Source organism: Carcharodon carcharias, chromosome 10 (assembly GCF_017639515.1).
Source record: "Carcharodon carcharias isolate sCarCar2 chromosome 10, sCarCar2.pri, whole genome shotgun sequence".
Taxonomy (NCBI): domain Eukaryota; kingdom Metazoa; phylum Chordata; class Chondrichthyes; order Lamniformes; family Lamnidae; genus Carcharodon; species Carcharodon carcharias.
In genome coordinates this window covers 90,132,072-90,151,540 of record NC_054476.1, presented here as the reverse complement: position 1 = coordinate 90,151,540, position 19,469 = coordinate 90,132,072, and the positions used below count along the sequence as shown (strand labels likewise).

Sequence of the window (19,469 nt, the reverse complement as noted above, 5' to 3'; positions counted from 1 at the left end):
TTCTAATGATCAGCACTTTTGACTGCTTCATTTAGTCAATCAGTTATCAGTGTATTGTTCTGCACTGAATATATCCATATGATTGTTCATTCAGGCAGAGACATTGTATTGGTTGAACGAATGGTATAATTTTCACACTGTCCCCAAATTTCTAAGTTTTGCTCACTTTTGTGTTTTGCTCAAACAGAAGCTCTCTGCAGCCCCCAATTCGCTCTTTAGAAACCCATTTAACATGTATCAACATTGTTCAGTCCACATTTTTAAACTAAACACAAAAAATTGCAATATCATTTAACATTCTGAAATGAGGAGAGTTAGACCTGTAATCGGGGCGCATGAAATACTTAGCTTCTAATACTGGCCGTTATATTTTCCATATCCAGGACCTTCACCTTGAGGTGGAATCTTCTTTCGTTCTAAACTTTCAGCATTGGTCTTAGCTCTTAAATGTCAAAATTTGAGGCTCTGTCAGCTATATATTGATTTTTGTTGGTAAGCGTAATATTAGAAGGATGAATGGAAGGAGATGCCTGAAACCTTTTCCTGACTTTTGTCTTCCAGGCCAGGCTATTGTAAGTTCTGCAGGTAAATCTGGCCTCTGTAATTTCACTCTATGTACTAAGAGTTGTGAAATTTTGAAGTACACGGGAAAATGTGAAACCACCACGGCGCCCAGCACTACACTAGAATCTACAACAACAGTAACAGTGACTCCCACCACTACAGAAACAACAACATGCTCCTGTACAGCCAATGGACAAATATTATCACCCGGTAAGTGTATCAATTATTAAATATCTGACATAATCATTTGCCACAAGAGAATACAGTCAATCACGTCTAATATCCAGCATGATTGTATGCAATAATTGACACAGTTTGTTGATGTGAAGATCCAGACCTCTCCTTCACGTTCTTGGATACAAAGTCAATGTTCCCGTGAATAATTAGGCATCCGTTCCCAGGATTATTTGTATTGAAATTTGGCATCTGTCCATTTCGAATTGTAATTTGAAATCTCCATAAGTTTTCAACTGAGAGAATCATCCCTTGGAGAAATGGACATCTTCATGATCTGCACATCTGAAACAATGATTCGAGATTTCACATTCACGTTCACACGCCAATGGTTAAAGATACTAAATGTTTCCACACAGGTTGCTGTGCTCTACTTGTTGCTCTGTGTCCCACTGGATTTTGAAAATCAACATTGTGTCAATGGAGAGACGCCGAGCGAGGTCCAATCAGTAATGTCTGTACTCTCATTCTGCATTTCCAGCAAAAGTATCGCCTGTTCAGAAAGTTTGCACAAATTGGGCAATTTTCTAACACTCAGCACTATTGACTTCTTCATTTAGTCAATCAGTTATCAGTGTTTTGTGCTGCACTGAATATGTCCAAATGATTGTTCATTCAGGCAGAGACATAACATCAGTTGTACGGGTGGCACAAGTTTCACGCTGTCCCCAAATTTCTCTGTTTTGCTCACTTTTGTGTTTTGCTCAAACAGAAGCTCTCTACAGCCCCCAATTCGCTCTTTAGAAACCCATTTAAGGTGTATCAACATTGTTCAGTCCACATTTGTAAACCAAACCCAAACAATAGCAGAATCATTTCACATTCTCGAAAGAGGAGAGTTCGACCTGCAATTGGAGCTCATGAAATATTTAGGTTCTAATATTGGCCGTTATATTTTCCACGTCCATGACTATAACCTTGAGGTGGAATCTTCTTTTGTTCTAAACATTCAGCAATGATCTCAGCTCTTAAATGTCAAATTAAGAGGCTGTGTCAGCGATATGTTTAATTTTGTTGGTAAGCGTAATATCAGAGTGATGAATGGAAGGAGATGGCTGAAACTTTTCCTGACTTTTGTCTTCCAGGCCAGGCCATAGTAAGTTCTGCAGGTAAATCCGGCCTCTGTAATTTCACTCTATGTACTACGAGTTGTGAAATTTTGAAGTACACGGGAAAATGTGAAACCACCACTGTGCCCACCACTACACTGGAATCTACAACAACAGTAACAGTAACTCCCACCACTACAGAAACAACAACATGCTCCTGTACAGCCAATGGACAAATATTATCACCCGGTAAGTGTATCCGTTATTAAAAATCTGACACATGCACTCGTCACACAAGAAGCCTGAAAATCAGGTCAATTATCTTTCACGATTGTCTGCAATAATTGACACAGCTTATTGACATGAAGTTCCAGTTCTCTCCTTCACATTCTTGTTCACAAGCTAGATGTTCTTGTGAATCATTAGGTATCTCTTCCCAGCATGATCCCTAATGAAAGTTGTCGCTGTCCATTTCGAAAAGTGATTTGTCGTCTCCATAAGTTTGAAAATGAGAGTAGCAGCCCTTGGAGAAATGGACATCTTCATGCTCTGCACATCTGAAACAATGATTCCAGATTTCACATTCACATTCACACAGCAATGGTTAAAGACACTGAATGCTTCCACACGAGCTGCTCACCTTCACTTCCATATTGCTTTGACATTTCTCCCTTTCAAGTCAGATCTTGAAATGTATAGGATTGTTATTCTTGTAGTTTTGAATGTGAGTCCACAGTTTAGTTGTACAACTTCAGGAGTGCCTCATACTATCAGGGGAGAGACTTGAAGATTGACTGGTGAGGAAATGTTTGGGGGCACAACCGAAAGGAATACTGCATCTTCTAGATCTCAGTACAGTCTGGACAAGAGGATAAATGTATTTTATCCCACTTGAACTTTGTTCTGTGTAAATACGTAAAGCAAAGTCAAGAACCAATATGACGGTTTACCAACATTATACAAATATCAGTGTTCTGAATGCAACATGAGCTGATGAAAAATACAGTGCCAAATTTTGGAAATTCTGTTTTGAATAGCCCAAGCGAATACTTTGATGTTTAATCTTCTTTCATTGGAACCATAGAGCCTTGTTCTTAGCTGTTAATGGGCAATCATGAGTCACTGCCACCTGTATATTTACATGTGGAATAATATAATATCTGAGTGAAGAATTGCCATGAGATGTTTGAAACATTTTGTTGTCCTTTGTCTTCCAGGCCAGGCCATAGTGAGTTCTGCAGGTAAATCCGGCCTCTGTAATTTCACTCTATGTACTAAGAGTTGTGAAATTTTGAAGTACACGGGAAAATGTGAAACCACTACAGTGCCCACCACTACACTCGAATCTACAAAAACAGTAACAGTGACTCCCACTACTACAGAAACAACAACATGCTCCTGTACAGCCAATGGACAAATATTATCACCCGGTAAGTGTATCAGTTATTAAATATCTGACACAAACATTTGCCACAAGAGGATACTGTCAATCATATCTATTATCCAGCATGATAGTATGCAATAATTGACACAGTTTGTTGATGTGAAGTTCCAGACCTCTCCTTCACATTCTTGGACACAAAGTGGATGTTCTTCTGAATAATTAGTCATCTGTTCCCAGGATTATTTGTATTGAAATTTGTCATCTGTCCCATTCAAAATGTGATTTGACGTCTCCATAAGTATTCAACCGAGAGAATCAGCCCTTGGAGAAATGGACATCTTCATGCTTTGCACATCTGAAATAATGATTCCAGTTTTCAAATTCACATTCAGACGCCAAAGATTAAAGATATTAAATGTCCACACAAGTTGCTGTGCTCTACTTGTTGCTCTATGTCCCCCTGGACTTGAGGAATACAACATGGTGTCAATGGAGAGACACCGACCGAGGTCCAAGATTTAATGTTCTTACTCTCATTCTGCATTTCCAGAAAAAAGTCTCGCCTGTTTGGAAAGTCCGTACAAATTGGGCAACTTTCTAATGATCAGCACTTTTGACTGCTTCATTTAGTCAATCAGTTATCAGTGTATTGTTCTGCACTGAATATATCCATATGATTGTTCATTCAGGCAGAGACATTGTATTGGTTGAACGAATGGTATAATTTTCACACTGTCCCCAAATTTCTAAGTTTTGCCCACTTTTGTGTTTTGCTCAAACAGAAGCTCTCTGCAGCCCCCAATTCGCTCTTTAGAAACCCATTTAACATGTATCAACATTGTTCAGTCCACATTTTTAAACTAAACACAAAAAATTGCAATATCATTTAACATTCTGAAATGAGGAGAGTTAGACCTGTAATCGGGGCGCATGAAATACTTAGCTTCTAATACTGGCCGTTATATTTTCCATATCCAGGACCTTCACCTTGAGGTGGAATCTTCTTTCGTTCTAAACTTTCAGCATTGGTCTTAGCTCTTAAATGTCAAAATTTGAGGCTCTGTCAGCTATATATTGATTTTTGTTGGTAAGCGTAATATTAGAAGGATGAATGGAAGGAGATGCCTGAAACCTTTTCCTGACTTTTGTCTTCCAGGCCAGGCTATTGTAAGTTCTGCAGGTAAATCTGGCCTCTGTAATTTCACTCTATGTACTAAGAGTTGTGAAATTTTGAAGTACACGGGAAAATGTGAAACCACCACGGCGCCCAGCACTACACTAGAATCTACAACAACAGTAACAGTGACTCCCACCACTACAGAAACAACAACATGCTCCTGTACAGCCAATGGACAAATATTATCACCCGGTAAGTGTATCAATTATTAAATATCTGACATAATCATTTGCCACAAGAGAATACAGTCAATCACGTCTAATATCCAGCATGATTGTATGCAATAATTGACACAGTTTGTTGATGTGAAGATCCAGACCTCTCCTTCACGTTCTTGGATACAAAGTCAATGTTCCCGTGAATAATTAGGCATCCGTTCCCAGGATTATTTGTATTGAAATTTGGCATCTGTCCATTTCGAATTGTAATTTGAAATCTCCATAAGTTTTCAACTGAGAGAATCATCCCTTGGAGAAATGGACATCTTCATGATCTGCACATCTGAAACAATGATTCCAGATTTCACATTCACGTTCACACGCCAATGGTTAAAGATACTAAATGTTTCCACACAGGTTGCTGTGCTCTACTTGTTGCTCTGTGTCCCACTGGATTTTGAAAATCAACATTGTGTCAATGGAGAGACGCCGAGCGAGGTCCAATCAGTAATGTTTGTACTCTCATTCTGCATTTCCAGCAAAAGTATCGCCCGTTCAGAAAGTTTGCACAAATTGGGCAATTTTCTAACACTCATCACTATTGACTTCTTCATTTAGTCAATCAGTTATCAGTGTTTTGTGCTGCACTGAATATGTCCAAATGATTGTTCATTCAGGCAGAGACATAACATCAGTTGTACGGGTGGCACAAGTTTCACGCTGTCCCCAAATTTCTCTGTTTTGCTCACTTTTGTGTTTTGCTCAAACAGAAACTCTCTACAGCCCCCAATTCGCTCTTTAGAAACCCATTTAAGGTGTATCAGCATTGTTCAGTCCACATTTGTAAACCAAACCCAAACAATAGAAGAATCATTTAACATTCTCGAAAGAGGAGAGTTCGACCTGCAATTGGAGCTCATGAAATATTTAGGTTCTAATATTGGCCGTTATATTTTCCACGTCCATGACTATAACCTTGAGGTGGAATCTTCTTTTGTTCTAAACATTCAGCAATGATCTCAGCTCTTAAATGTCAAATTAAGAGGCTGTGTCAGCGATATGTTTAATTTTGTTGGTAAGCGGAATATCAGAGTGATGAATGGAAGGAGATGGCTGAAACTTTTCCTGACTTTTGTCTTCCAGGCCAGGCCATAGTAAGTTCTGCAGGTAAATCCGGCCTCTGTAATTTCACTCTATGTACTACGAGTTGTGAAATTTTGAAGTACACGGGAAAATGTGAAACCACTACAGTGCCCACCACTACACTCGAATCTACAAAAACAGTAACAGTGACTCCCACTACTACAGAAACAACAACATGCTCCTGTACAGCCAATGGACAAATATTATCACCCGGTAAGTGTATCAGTTATTAAATATCTGACACAAACATTTGCCACAAGAGGATACTGTCAATCATATCTATTATCCAGCATGATAGTATGCAATATTTGACACAGTTTGTTGATGTGAAGTTCCAGACCTCTCCTTCACATTCTTGGACACAAAGTGGATGTTCTTCTGAATAATTAGGCATCTGTTCCCAGGATTATTTGTATTGAAATTTGTCATCTGTCCCATTCAAAATGTGATTTGACGTCTCCATAAGTATTCAACCGTGAGAATCAGCCCTTGGAGAAATGGACATCTTCATGCTTTGCACATCTGAAATAATGATTCCAGTTTTCAAATTCACATTCACACGCCAAAGATTAAAGATATTAAATGTCCACACAAGTTGCTGTGCTCTACTTGTTGCTCCATGTCCCCCTGGACTTGAGGAATACAACATGGTGTCAATGGAGAGACACCGAGCGAGGTCCAAGCTTTAATGTTCTTACTGTCATTCTGCATTTCCAGAAAAAAGTCTCGCCTGTTTGGAAAGTCCGTACAAATTGGGCAACTTTCTAATGATCAGCACTTTTGACTGCTTCATTTAGTCAATCAGTTATCAGTGTATTGTTCTGCACTGAATATATCCATATGATTGTTCGTTCAGGCAGAGACATTATATTGGCTGAACGAATCGCATAATTTTCACACTGTCCCCAACCTTCTATGTTTTGCTCACTTTTGTGTTTTGCTCAAACAGAAGCTCTCTGCAGCCCCCAATTCGCTCTTTAGAAACCCATTTAACATGTATCAACATTGTTCAGTCCACATTTTTAAACCAATCACAAACAATTGCAATATCATTTAACATTCTGGAATGAGGAGAGTTAGACCTGTAATCGGGACGCATGAAATACTTAGCTTCTAATACTGGCCGTTATATTTTCCACATCGAGGACGTTCACCTTGAGGTGGAATCTTCTTTCGTTCTAAACTTTCAGCATTGGTCTTAGCTCTTAAATGTCAAAATTTGAGGCTCTGTCAGCTATATATTGATTTTTGTTGGTAAGCGTAATATTAGAAGGATGAATGGAAGGAGATGGCTGAAACTTTTCCTGACTTTTGTCTTCCAGGGCAGGCCATAGTAAGTTCTGCAGGTAACTCCGGCCTCTGTAATTTCACTCTATGTACTACAAGTTGTGAAATTTTGAAGTACACGGGAAAATGTGAAACCACCACTGTGCCCACCACTACACTGGAATCTACAACAACAGTAACAGTAACTCCTACCACTACAGAAACAACAACATGCTCCTGTACAGCCAATGGACAAATATTATCACCCGGTAAGTGTATCCGTTATTAAAAATCTGACACGTGCACTCGTCACACAAGAAGCCTGAAAATCAGGTCAATTATCTTTCACGATTGTCTGCAATAATTGACACAGCTTATTGACATGAAGTTCCAGTTCTCTCCTTCACATTCTTGTTCACAAGCTAGATGTTCTTGTGAATCATTAGGTATCTCTTCCCAGAATGATCCCTAATGAAAGTTGTCGCTGTCCATTTCGAAAAGTGATTTGTCATCTCCATAAGTGTGAAAATGAGAGTAGCAGCCCTTGGAGAAATGGACATCTTCATGCTCTGCACATCTGAAACAATGATTCCAGATTTCACTTTCACATTCACACAGCAATGGTTAAAGACACTGAATGCTTCCATACAAGCTGCTCACCTTCACTTCCATATTGCTTTGACATTTCTCCCTTTCAAGTCAGATCTTGAAATGTATAGGATTGTTATTCTTGTAGTTTTGAATGTGAGTCCACAGTTCAGTTGTACAACTTCAGGAGTGCCTCATACTATCAGGGGAGAGACTTGAAGATTGACTGGTGAGGAAATGTTTGGGGGCACAAACGAATGAAATACTGCATCTTCTACATCTCAGTACAGTCTGGACAAGAGGATAAATGTATTTTATCCCATTTGACCTTTGTTCTGTGTAAATACGTAAAGCAAAGTCAAGAACCAATACGAATATTTACCAAAATTATACAAATATCAGTGTTCTGAATGCAACATGAGCTGATGAAAAATACAGTGCCAAATTTTGGAAATTCTGTTTTGAATAGCCCAAGCGAATACTTTGATGTTTAATCTTCTTTCATTGGAACCATAGAGCCTTGTTCTTAGCTGTTAATGGGCAATCATGAGTCACTGCCACCTGTATATTTACATGTGGAATAATATAATATCTGAGTGAAGAATTGCCATGAGATGTTTGAAACATTTTGTTGAACTTTGTCTTCCAGGGCAGGCTATAGTGAGTTCTGCAGGTAAATCCGGCCTCTGTAATTTCACTCTATGTACTAAGAGTTGTGAAATTTTGAAGTACACGGGAAAATGTGAAACCACTACAGTGCCCACCACTACACTCGAATCTACAACAACAGTAACAGTGACTCCCACTACTACAGAAACAACAACATGCTCCTGTACAGCCAATGGACAAAGATTATCACCCGGTAAGTGTATCAGTTATTAAATATCTGACACAAACATTTGCCTCAAGAGGATACTGTCAATCATATCTATTATCCAGCATGATAGTATGCAATAATTGACACAGTTTGTTGATGTGAAGTTCCAGACCTCTCCTTCACATTCTTGGACACAAAGTGGATGTTCTTCTGAATAATTAGGCATCTGTTCCCAGGATTATTTGTATTGAAATTTGTCATCTGTCCCATTCAAAATGTGATTTGACGTCTCCATAAGTAATCAACCGTGAGAATCAGCCCTTGGAGAAATGGACATCTTCATGCTTTGCACATCTGAAATAATGATTCCAGTTTTCAAATTCACATTCACACGCCAAAGATTAAAGATATTAAATGTCCACACAAGTTGCTGTGCTCCACTTGTTGCTCTATGTCCCCCTGGACTTGAGGAATACAACATGGTGTCAATGGAGAGACACCGAGCGAGGTCCAAGCTTTAATGTTCTTACTCTCATTCTGCATTTCCAGAAAAAAGTCTCGCCTGTTTGGAAAGTCATTACAAGTTGGGCAACTTTCTAATGATCAGCACTTTTGACTGCTTCATTTAGTCAATCAGTTATCAGTGTATTGTTCTGCACTGAATATATCCATATGATTGTTCGTTCAGGCAGAGACATTATATTGGTTGAACGAATCGCATAATTTTCACACTGTCCCCAACCTTCTATGTTTTGCTCACTTTTGTGTTTTGCTCAAACAGAAGCTCTCTGCAGCCCCCAATTCGCTCTTTAGAAACCCATTTAACATGTATCAACATTGTTCAGTCCACATTTTTAAACCAAACACAAACAATTGCAATATCATTTAACATTCTGGAATGAGGAGAGTTAGACCTGTAATCGGGGCGCATCAAATAATTAGCTTCTAATACTGGCCGTTATATTTTCCACATCCAGGACTTTCACCTTGAGGTGGAATCTTCTTTCGTTCTAAACTTTCAGCATTGGTCTTAGCTCTTAAATGTCAAAATATGAGGCTCTGTCAGCTATATATTGATTTTTGTTGGTAAGCGTAATATTAGAAGGATGAATGGAAGGAGATGCCTGAAACCTTTTCCTGACTTTTGTCTTCCAGGCCAGGCTATTGTAAGTTCTGCAGGTAAATCTGGCCTCTGTATTTTCACACTATGTACTAAGAGTTGTGAAATTTTGAAGTACACGGGAAAATGTGAAACCACCACAGCGCCCAGCACTACACTAGAATCTACAGCAACAGTAACAGTGACTCCCACCACTACAGAAACAACAACATGCTCCTGTACAGCCAATGGACAAATATTATCACCCGGTAAGTGTATCAATTATTAAATATCTGACATAATCATTTGCCGCAAGAGAATACAGTCAATCACGTCTAATATCCAGCATGATTGTATGCAATAATTGACACAGTTTGTTGATGTGAAGATCCAGACCTCTCCTTCACGTTCTTGGATACAAAGTCAATGTTCCCGTGAATAATTAGGCATCCGTTTCCAGGATTATTTGTATTGAAATTTGGCATCTGTCCATTTCGAATTGTAATTTGAAATCTCCATAAGTTTTCAACTGAGAGAATCATCCCTTGGAGAAATGGACATCTTCATGCTCTGCACATCTGAAACAATGATTCCAGATTTCACATTCACGTTCACACGCCAATGGTTAAAGATAGTAAATGTTTCCACACAGGTTGCTGTGCTCTACTTGTTGCTCTGTGTCCCACTGGATTTTGAAAATCAACATTGTGTCAATGGAGAGACGACGAGCGAGGTCCAATCAGTAATGTTTGTACTCTCATTCTGCATTTCCAGCAAAAGTATCGCCTGTTCAGAAAGTTTGCACAAATTGGGCAATTTTCTAACACTCAGCATTATTGACTTCTTCATTTAGTCAATCAGTTATCAGTGTTTTGTGCTGCACTGAATATGTCCAAATGATTGTTCATTCAGGCAGAGACATAACATCAGTTGTACGGGTGGCACAAGTTTCACGCTGTCCCCAAATTTCTCTGTTTTGCTCACTTTTGTGTTTTGCTCAAACAGAAGCTCTCTACAGCCCCCAATTCGCTCTTTAGAAACCCATTTAAGGTGTATCAACATTGTTCAGTCCACATTTGTAAATCAAACCCAAACAATAGCAGAATCATTTAACATTCTCGAAAGAGGAGAGTTCGACCTGCAATTGGAGCTCATGAAATATTTAGGTTCTAATATTGGCCGTTATATTTTCCACGTCCATGACTATAACCTTGAGGTGGAATCTTCTTTTGTTCTAAACATTCAGCAATGATCTCAGCTCTTAAATGTCAAATTAAGAGGCTGTGTCAGCGATATGTTTAATTTTGTTGGTAAGCGTAATATCAGAGTGATGAATGGAAGGAGATGGCTGAAACTTTTCCTGACTTTTGTCTTCCAGGCCACGCCATAGTAAGTTCTGCAGGTAAATCCGGCCTCTGTAATTTCACTCTATGTACTACGAGTTGTGAAATTTTGAAGTACACGGGAAAATGTGAAACCACCACTGTGCCCACCACTACACTGGAATCTACAACAACAGTAACAGTAACTCCCACCACTACAGAAACAACAACATGCTCCTGTACAGCCAATGGACAAATATTATCACCCGGTAATTGTATCCGTTATTAAAAATCTGACACATGCACTCGTCACACAAGAAGCCTGAAAATCAGGTCAATTATCTTTCACGATTGTCTGCAATAATTGACACAGCTTATTGACATGAAGTTCCAGTTCTCTCTTTCACATTCTTGTTCACAAGCTAGATGTTCTTGTGAATCATTAGGTATCTCTTCCCAGCATGATCCCTAATGAAAGTTGTCGCTGTCCATTTCGAAAAGTGATTTGTCATCTCCATAAGTTTGAAAATGAGAGTAGCAGCCCTTGGAGAAATGGACATCTTCATGCTCTGCACATCTGAAACAATGATTCCAGATTTCACATTCACATTCACACAGCAATGGTTAAAGACACTGAATGCTTCCACACGAGCTGCTCACCTTCACTTCCATATTGCTTTGACATTTCTCCCTTTCAAGTCAGATCTTGAAATGTATAGGATTGTTATTCTTGTAGTTTTGAATGTGAGTCCACAGTTTAGTTGTGCCACTTCAGGAGTGCCTCATACTATCAGGGGAGAGACTTGAAGATTGACTGGTGAGGAAATGTTTGGGGGCACAACCGAAAGGAATACTGCATCTTCTAGATCTCAGTACAGTCTGGACAAGAGGATAAATGTATTTTATCCCACTTGAACTTTATTCTGTATAAATACGTAAAGCAAAGTCAAGAACCAATATGACGATTTACCAACATTATACAAATATCAGTGTTCTGAATGCAACATGAGCTGATGAAAAATACAGTGCCAAATTTTGGAAATCCTGTTTTGAATAGCCCAAGCGAATACTTTGATGTTTAATCTTCTTTCATTGGAACCATAGAGCCTTGTTCTTAGCTGTTAATGGGCAATCATGAGTCACTGCCACCTGTATATTTACATGTGGAATAATATAATATCTGAGTGAAGAATTGCCATGAGATGTTTGAAACATTTTGTTGTCCTTTGTCTTCCAGGCCAGGCTATAGTGAGTTCTGCAGGTAAATCCGGCCTCTGTAATTTCACTCTATGTACTAAGAGTTGTGAAATTTTGAAGTACACGGGAAAATGTGAAACCACTACAGTGCCCACCATTACACTCGAATCTCCAACAACAGTAACAGTGACTCCCACTATTACAGAAACAACAACATGCTCCTGTACAGCCAATGGACATATATTATCACCCGGTAAGTGTATCAGTTATTAAATATCTGACACAAACATTTGCCACAAGAGAATACAGTCAATCATGTCTAATATCCAGCATGATTGTATGCAATAACTGACACAGTTTGTTAATGTGAAGTTCCAGACCTCTCCTTCACATTCTTGGACACAAAGTCGATGTTCCCGTGAATAATTAGGCATCCGTTCCCAGGATTATTTGTATTGAAATTTGTCATTTGTTCAGTTCAAATTGTGATTTGAAATCTCCATGAGTTTTCAACCGAGGGAATCAGCCCTTGGAGAAATGGAGAACTTCATGATCTGCACATCTGAAACAATGATTCCAGATTTCACATTCACATTCATACGCCAAAGGTTAAAGATACTAAATGTTTCCACACAGGTTGCTGTGCTCTAAATGTTGCCCTGTGTCCCACTGGATTTTGAAAATCAACATTGTGTCAATGGAGAGACGCCGAGCGAGGTCCAGTCAGTAATGGATGCACTCTCATTCTGCATTTCCAGCAAATGTCTCGCCTGTTCGGAATGTTTGCACTAATTGGGCAATTTTCTAACGCTCAGCGCTATTGACTGCTTCATTTAGTCAATCAGTTATCAGTGTTTTGTGCTGCGCTGAATATGTCCAAATGATTGTTCATTCAGGCAGAGAAATAATATTGGTTGTACGGTTGGCACAAGTTTCGCACTGTCCCCAAATTCCTCTGTTTTACTCACTTTTGTGTTTTGCTCAAACAGAAGCTCTCTGCAGCCCCCAATTCACACTTTAGAAACTCATTTAACGTGTATCAACATTGTTCAGTCCATATTTTTAAACCAAACACAAACAATTGCAATATCATTTAACATTCTGGAATGAGGAGAGTTAGACCTGTAATCAGGGCGCATCAAATACTTAGCTTCTAATATTGGCCGTTATATTTTCCACATCCAGGACTTTCACCTTGAGGTGGAATCTTCTTTTGTTCTAAACTTTCAGCGTTGGTCTTAGCTCCTAAATGTCAAAATATGAGGCTCTGTCAGCTATATATTGATTTTTGTTGGTAAGCGTAATATTAGAAGGATGAATGGAAGGAGATGCCTGAAATCTTCTCCTGACTTTTGTCTTCCAGGCCAGGCTATTGTAAGTTCTGCAGGTAAATCTGGCCTCTGTAATTTCACTCTATGTACTAAGAGTTGTGAAATTTTGAAGTACACGGGAAAATGTGAAACCACCACAGCGCCCAGCACTACACTAGAATCTACAACAACAGTAACAGTAACTCCCACTACTACAGAAACAACAACATGCTCCTGTACAGCCAATGGACAAATATTATCACCCGGTAAGTGTATCAATTATTAAATATCTGACATAATCATTTGCCACAAAAGAATACAGTCAATCATTCTAATATCCAGCATGATTGTATGTAATAATTGACGCAGTTTGTTGATGTGAAGATCCAGATCTCTCCTTCACGTTCTTGGATACAAAGTCGATGTTCTAGTGAACAATTAGGCATCCGTTCCCAGGATTATTTGTATTGTAATTTGTCATCTGTCCCATTCAAAATGTGATTTGACGTCTCCATAAGTATTCAACCAAGAGAATCAGCCCTTGGAGAAATGGACATCTTCATGCTCTGCACATCTGAACTAATGATTCCAGATTTCACATTCACATTCACACACGAATGGTTAAGGACACTGAATGTTTCCACACAAATTGCTCACCTTCACTTCCATGTTGCTTTGACATTTCTCCCTTTCAAGATCCTGAAATATATAGGATTATTACTCTTGTAGTTTTGATGTAAGTGCATAGTGTAGTGGTACAATTTGAGGAGTGCCTCTTAATATCCATGGGGAAATGTGTGGGCACACAGCCAAAAGGACTGCTGCCTAGTCAAGATCTCATGACTGCCCGTACCAGAGGACAAATGTTTATTAACCTGTTTGAACGTTGTTCTGTCTAAATTCGTAAAACAAAGACAAACACCAATACGACAATTTAAAAACATTATTCAAATATCAGTGTTCTGAATGCAACATGAGCTGATGAAAAATAGAGTTCCAAATTTTGGAAATTATATTTTGAATAGCCCAAGTGAATACTTTGATGTGTAATCTTCTTTCACTGGGACTATGGAGCCTTGTACTTAGCTGTTAATGGGCAATCATGAGTCACTGTCACCTATATATTTAGATGTGGAATAATATTATATCTGAGTGAAGAATTGCCATGAGATGTTTGAAACATTTTGTTGACCTTTGTCTTCCAGGGCAGGCTATAGTAAGTTCTGCAGCTAAATCTGGCCTCTGTAATTTCACTCTATGTACTAAGAGTTGTGAAATTTTGAAGTACACGGGAAAATGTGAAACCACCACTGTGCCCACCACTACACTGGAATCTACAACAACAGTAACAGTAACTCCCACCACTACAGAAACAACAACATGCTCCTGTACAGCCAATGGACAAATATTATCACCCGGTAAGTGTATCAGTTATTAAGTATCTGACACAATCATTTGCCACAAGAGAATACAGTCAATCATGTCTAATATCCAGCATGATTGTATGCAATAACTGACACAGTTTGTTAATGTGAAGTTCCAGACCTCTCCACATTCTTGGACACAAAGTCGATGTTCCCGTGAATAATTAGGCATCCGTTCCCAGGATTATTTGCATTGAAATTTGTCATTTGTTCAGTTCAAATTGTGATTTGAAATCTACATGAGTTTTCAACCGAGTGAATCAGCCCTTGGAGAAATGTAAAATTTCATGTTCTGCACATCTGAAACAATGATTCAAGATTTCACATTCACATTCATACGCGAAAGGTTAAAGATACTAAATGTTTCCACACAGGTTGCTGTGCTCTAAATGTTGCCCTGTGTCCCACTGGATTTTGAAAATCAACATTGTGTCAATGGAGAGACACCGAGCGAGGTCCAGTCAGTAATGGATGCACTCTCATTCGGCATTTCCAGCAAATGTCTCGCCTGTTCAGAATGTTTGCACTAATTGGGAAATTTTCTAACGCTCAGCGCTATTGACTGCTTCATTTAGTCAATCAGTTATCAGTGTTTTGTGCTGCGCTGAATATGTCCAAATGATTGTTCATTCAGGCAGAGAAATAATATTGGTTGTACGGTTGGCACAAGTTTCGCACTGTCCCCAAATTCCTCTGTTTTACTCACTTTTGTGTTTTGCTCAAACAGAAGCTCTCTGCAGCCCCCAATTCGCTCTTTAGAAACCCATTTAACATGTATCAACATTGTTCAGTCCACATTTTTAAACCAAACACAAACAATTGCAATATTATTTAACATTCTGGAATGAGGAGAGTTAGACCTGTAATCGGGGCGCATCAAATACTTAGCTTCTAATATTGGCCGTTATATTTTCCACATCCATGACTTTCACCTTGAGGTGGAATCTTCTTTTGTTCTAAACTTTCAGCGTTGGTCTTAGCTCCTAAATGTCAAAATATGAGGCTCTGTCAGCTATATATTGATTTTTGTTGGTAAGCGTAATATTAGAAGGATGAATGGAAGGAGATGCCTGAAATCTTCTCCTGACTTTTGTCTTCCAGGCCAGGCTATTGTAAGTTCTGCAGGTAAATCTGGCCTTTGTAATTTCACTCTATGTACTAAGAGTTGTGAAATTTTGAAGTACACGGGAAAATGTGAAACCACCACAGCGCCCAGCACTACACTAGAATCTACAACAACAGTAACAGTAACTCCCACTACTACAGAAACAACAACATGCTCCTGTACAGTCAATGGACAAATATTATCACCCGGTAAGTGTATCAGTTATTAAATATCTGACACAAACATTTGCCACAAGAGTATACTGTCAATCATATCTATTATCCAGCATGACAGTATGCAATAATTGACACGGTTTGTTGATGTGAAGTTCCAGACCTCTCCTTCTCATTCTTGGACACAAAGTAGATGTTCTTCTGAATAATTAGGCATCTGTTCCCAGGATTGTTTGTATTGAAATTTGTCATTTGTTCAGTTCAAATTGTGATTTGAAATCTCCATGAGTTTTCAAACGAGTGAATCAGCCCTTGGAGAAATGGAAAATTTCATGATCTGCACATCTGAAACAATGATTCCAGATTTCACATTCACATTCATACGAGAAAGGTTAAAGATACTAAATGTTTCCACACAGGTTGCTGTGCTCTAAATGTTGCCCTGTGTCCCACTGGATTTTGAAAATCAACATTGTGTCAATGGAGAGACACCGAGCGAGGTCCAATCAGTAATGGTTGCACTCTCATTCGGCATTTCCAGCAAATGTCTTGCCTGTTCGGAATGTTTGCACAAATTGGGCAATTTTCTAACGCTCAGCGCTATTGACTGCTTCATTTAGTCAATCAGTTATCAGTGTTTTGTGCTGCGCTGAATATGTCCAAATGATTGTTCATTCAGGCAGAGAAATAATATTGGTTGTACGGTTGGCACAAGTTTCGCACTGTCCCCAAATTCCTCTGTTTTACTCACTTTTGTGTTTTGCTCAAACAGAAGCTCTCTGCAGCCCCCAATTCGCTCTTCAGTAACCCATTTAACGTGTATCAACATTGTTCAGTCCACATTTTTAAACCAAACATAAACAATTGCAATATCATTTAACATTCTGGAATGAGGAGAGTTAGACCTGTAATCGGGGCGCTTCAAATACTTAGCTTCTAATATTGGCCGTTATATTTTCCACATCCAGGACTTTCACCTTGAGGTGGAATCTTCTTTTGTTCTAAACTTTCAGCGTTGGTCTTAGCTCCTAAATGTCAAAATATGAGGCTCTGTCAGCTATATATTGATTTTTGTTGGTAAGCGTAATATTAGAAGGATGAATGGAAGGAGATGCCTGAAACCTTCTCCTGACTTTTGTCTTCCAGGCCAGGCTATTGTAAGTTCTGCAGGTAAATCTGGCCTCTGTAATTTCACTCTATGTACTAAGAGTTGTGAAATTTTGAAGTACACGGGAAAATGTGAAACCACCACAGCGCCCAGCACTACACTAGAATCTACAACAACAGTAACAGTAACTCCCACTACTACAGAAACAACAACATGCTCCTGTACAGCCAATGGACAAATATTATCACCCGGTAAGTGTATCAATTATTAAATATCTGACATAATCATTTGCCACAAAAGAATACAGTCAATCATTCTAATATCCAGCATGATTGTATGTAATAATTGACGCAGTTTGTTGATGTGAAGATCCAGACCTCTCCTTCACGTTCTTGGATACAAAGTCGATGTTCTAGTGAATAATTAGGCATCCGTTCCCAGGATTATTTATATTGTAATTTGTCATCTGTCCCATTCAAAATGTGATTTGACGTCTCCATAAGTATTCAACCAAGAGAATCAGCCCTTGGAGAACTGGACATCTTCATGCTCTGCACATCTGAACTAATGATTCCAGATTTCACATTCACATTCACACAACAATGGTTAAAGACACTGAATGTTTCCACACAAATTGCTCACCTTCACTTCCATGTTGCTTTGACATTTCTCCCTTTCAAGATCCTGAAATGTATAGGATTGTTACTCTTGTAGTTTTGATGTAAGTGCATAGTGTAGTGGTACAATTTGAAGAGTGCCTCTTAATATCCATGGGGAAATGTGTGGGCGCACAGCCAAAAGGACTGCTGCCTAGTCAAGATCTCATGACTGCCCGTACCAGAGGACAAATGTTTATTAACCTGTTTGAACGTTGTTCTGTCTAAATTCGTAAAACAAAGACAAACACCAATACGACAATTTAAAAACATTATTCAAATATCAGTGTTCTGAATGCAACATGAGCTGATGAAAAATAGAGTTCCAAATTTTGGAAATTATATTTTGAATAGCCCAAGTGAATACTTTGATGTGTAATCTTCTTTCACTGGGACTATGGAGCCTTGTACTTAGCTGTTAATGGGCAATCATGAGTCACTGTCACCTATATATTTAGATGTGGAATAATATCATATCTGATTGAAGAATTGCCATGAGATGTTTGAAACATTTTGTTGACCTTTGTCTTCCAGGGCAGGCTATAGTAAGTTCTGCAGCTAAATCTGGCCTCTGTAATTTCACTCTATGTACTAAGAGTTGTGAAATTTTGAAGTACACGGGAAAATGTGAAACCACCACTGTGCCCACCACTACACTGGAATCTACAACAACAGTAACAGTAACTCCCACCACTACAGAAACAACAACATGCTCCTGTACAGCCAATGGACAAATATTATCACCCGGTAAGTGTATCAGTTATTAAGTATCTGACACAATCATTTGCCACAAGAGAATACAGTCAATCATGTCTAATATCCAGCATGATTGTATGCAATAACTGACACAGTTTGTTAATGTGAAGTTCCAGACCTCTCCTTCACATTCTTGGACACAAAGTTCGATGTTCCCGTGAATAATTAGGCATCCGTTCCCAGGATTATTTGTATTGAAATTTGTCATTTGTTCAGTTCAAATTGTGATTTGAAATCTCCATGAGTTTTCAACCGAGTGAATCAGCCCTTGAAGAAATGGAAAATTTCATGATCTGCACATCTGAAACAATGATTCCAGATTTCACATTCACATTCATACGCGAAAGGTTAAAGATACTAAATGTTTCCACACGGGTTGCTGTGCTCTAAATGTTGCCCTGTGTCCCACTGGATTTTGAAAATCAACATTGTGTCAATGGAGAGACGCCGAGCGAGGTCCAATCAGTAATGGATGCACTCTAATTCGGCATTTCCAGCAAATGTCTCGCCTGTTCAGAATGTTTGCACTAATTGGGCAATTTTCTAACGCTCAGCGCTATTGACTGCTTCATTTAGTCAATCAGTTATCAGTGTTTTGTGCTGCGCTGAATATGTCCAAATGATTGTTCATTCAGGCAGAGAAATAATATTGGTTGTACGGTTGGCACAAGTTTCGCACTGTCCCCAAATTCCTCTGTTTTACTCACTTTTGTGTTTTGCTCAAACAGAAGCTCTCTGCAGCCCCCAATTCGCTCTTTAGAAACCCATTTAACATGTATCAACATTGTTCAGTCCATATTTTTAAACCAAACACAAACAATTGCAATATCATTTAACATTCTGGAATGAGGAGAGTTAGACCTGTAATCGGGGCACATCAAATACTTAGCTTCTAATATTGGCCGTTATATTTTCCACATCCATGACTTTCACCTTGAG

The 19,469-nt window shown here is 38.9% G+C and overlaps 1 protein-coding gene across 1 annotated transcript in view; it reads left to right on the top strand.

Moving 5' to 3' along the window:
• Positions 1-19,469, top strand: part of LOC121282851 (mucin-2-like) — a 261,009-nt gene that overhangs the window by 139,581 nt on the left and 101,959 nt on the right. Inside the window, exons 41-43 of the mRNA XM_041196665.1 lie at positions 562-774; positions 8,213-8,425; positions 9,536-9,748. Of these exons, the coding sequence (XP_041052599.1) occupies positions 562-774; positions 8,213-8,425; positions 9,536-9,748 (639 nt within the window). The remainder of the gene's footprint in view (positions 1-561; positions 775-8,212; positions 8,426-9,535; positions 9,749-19,469) is intronic.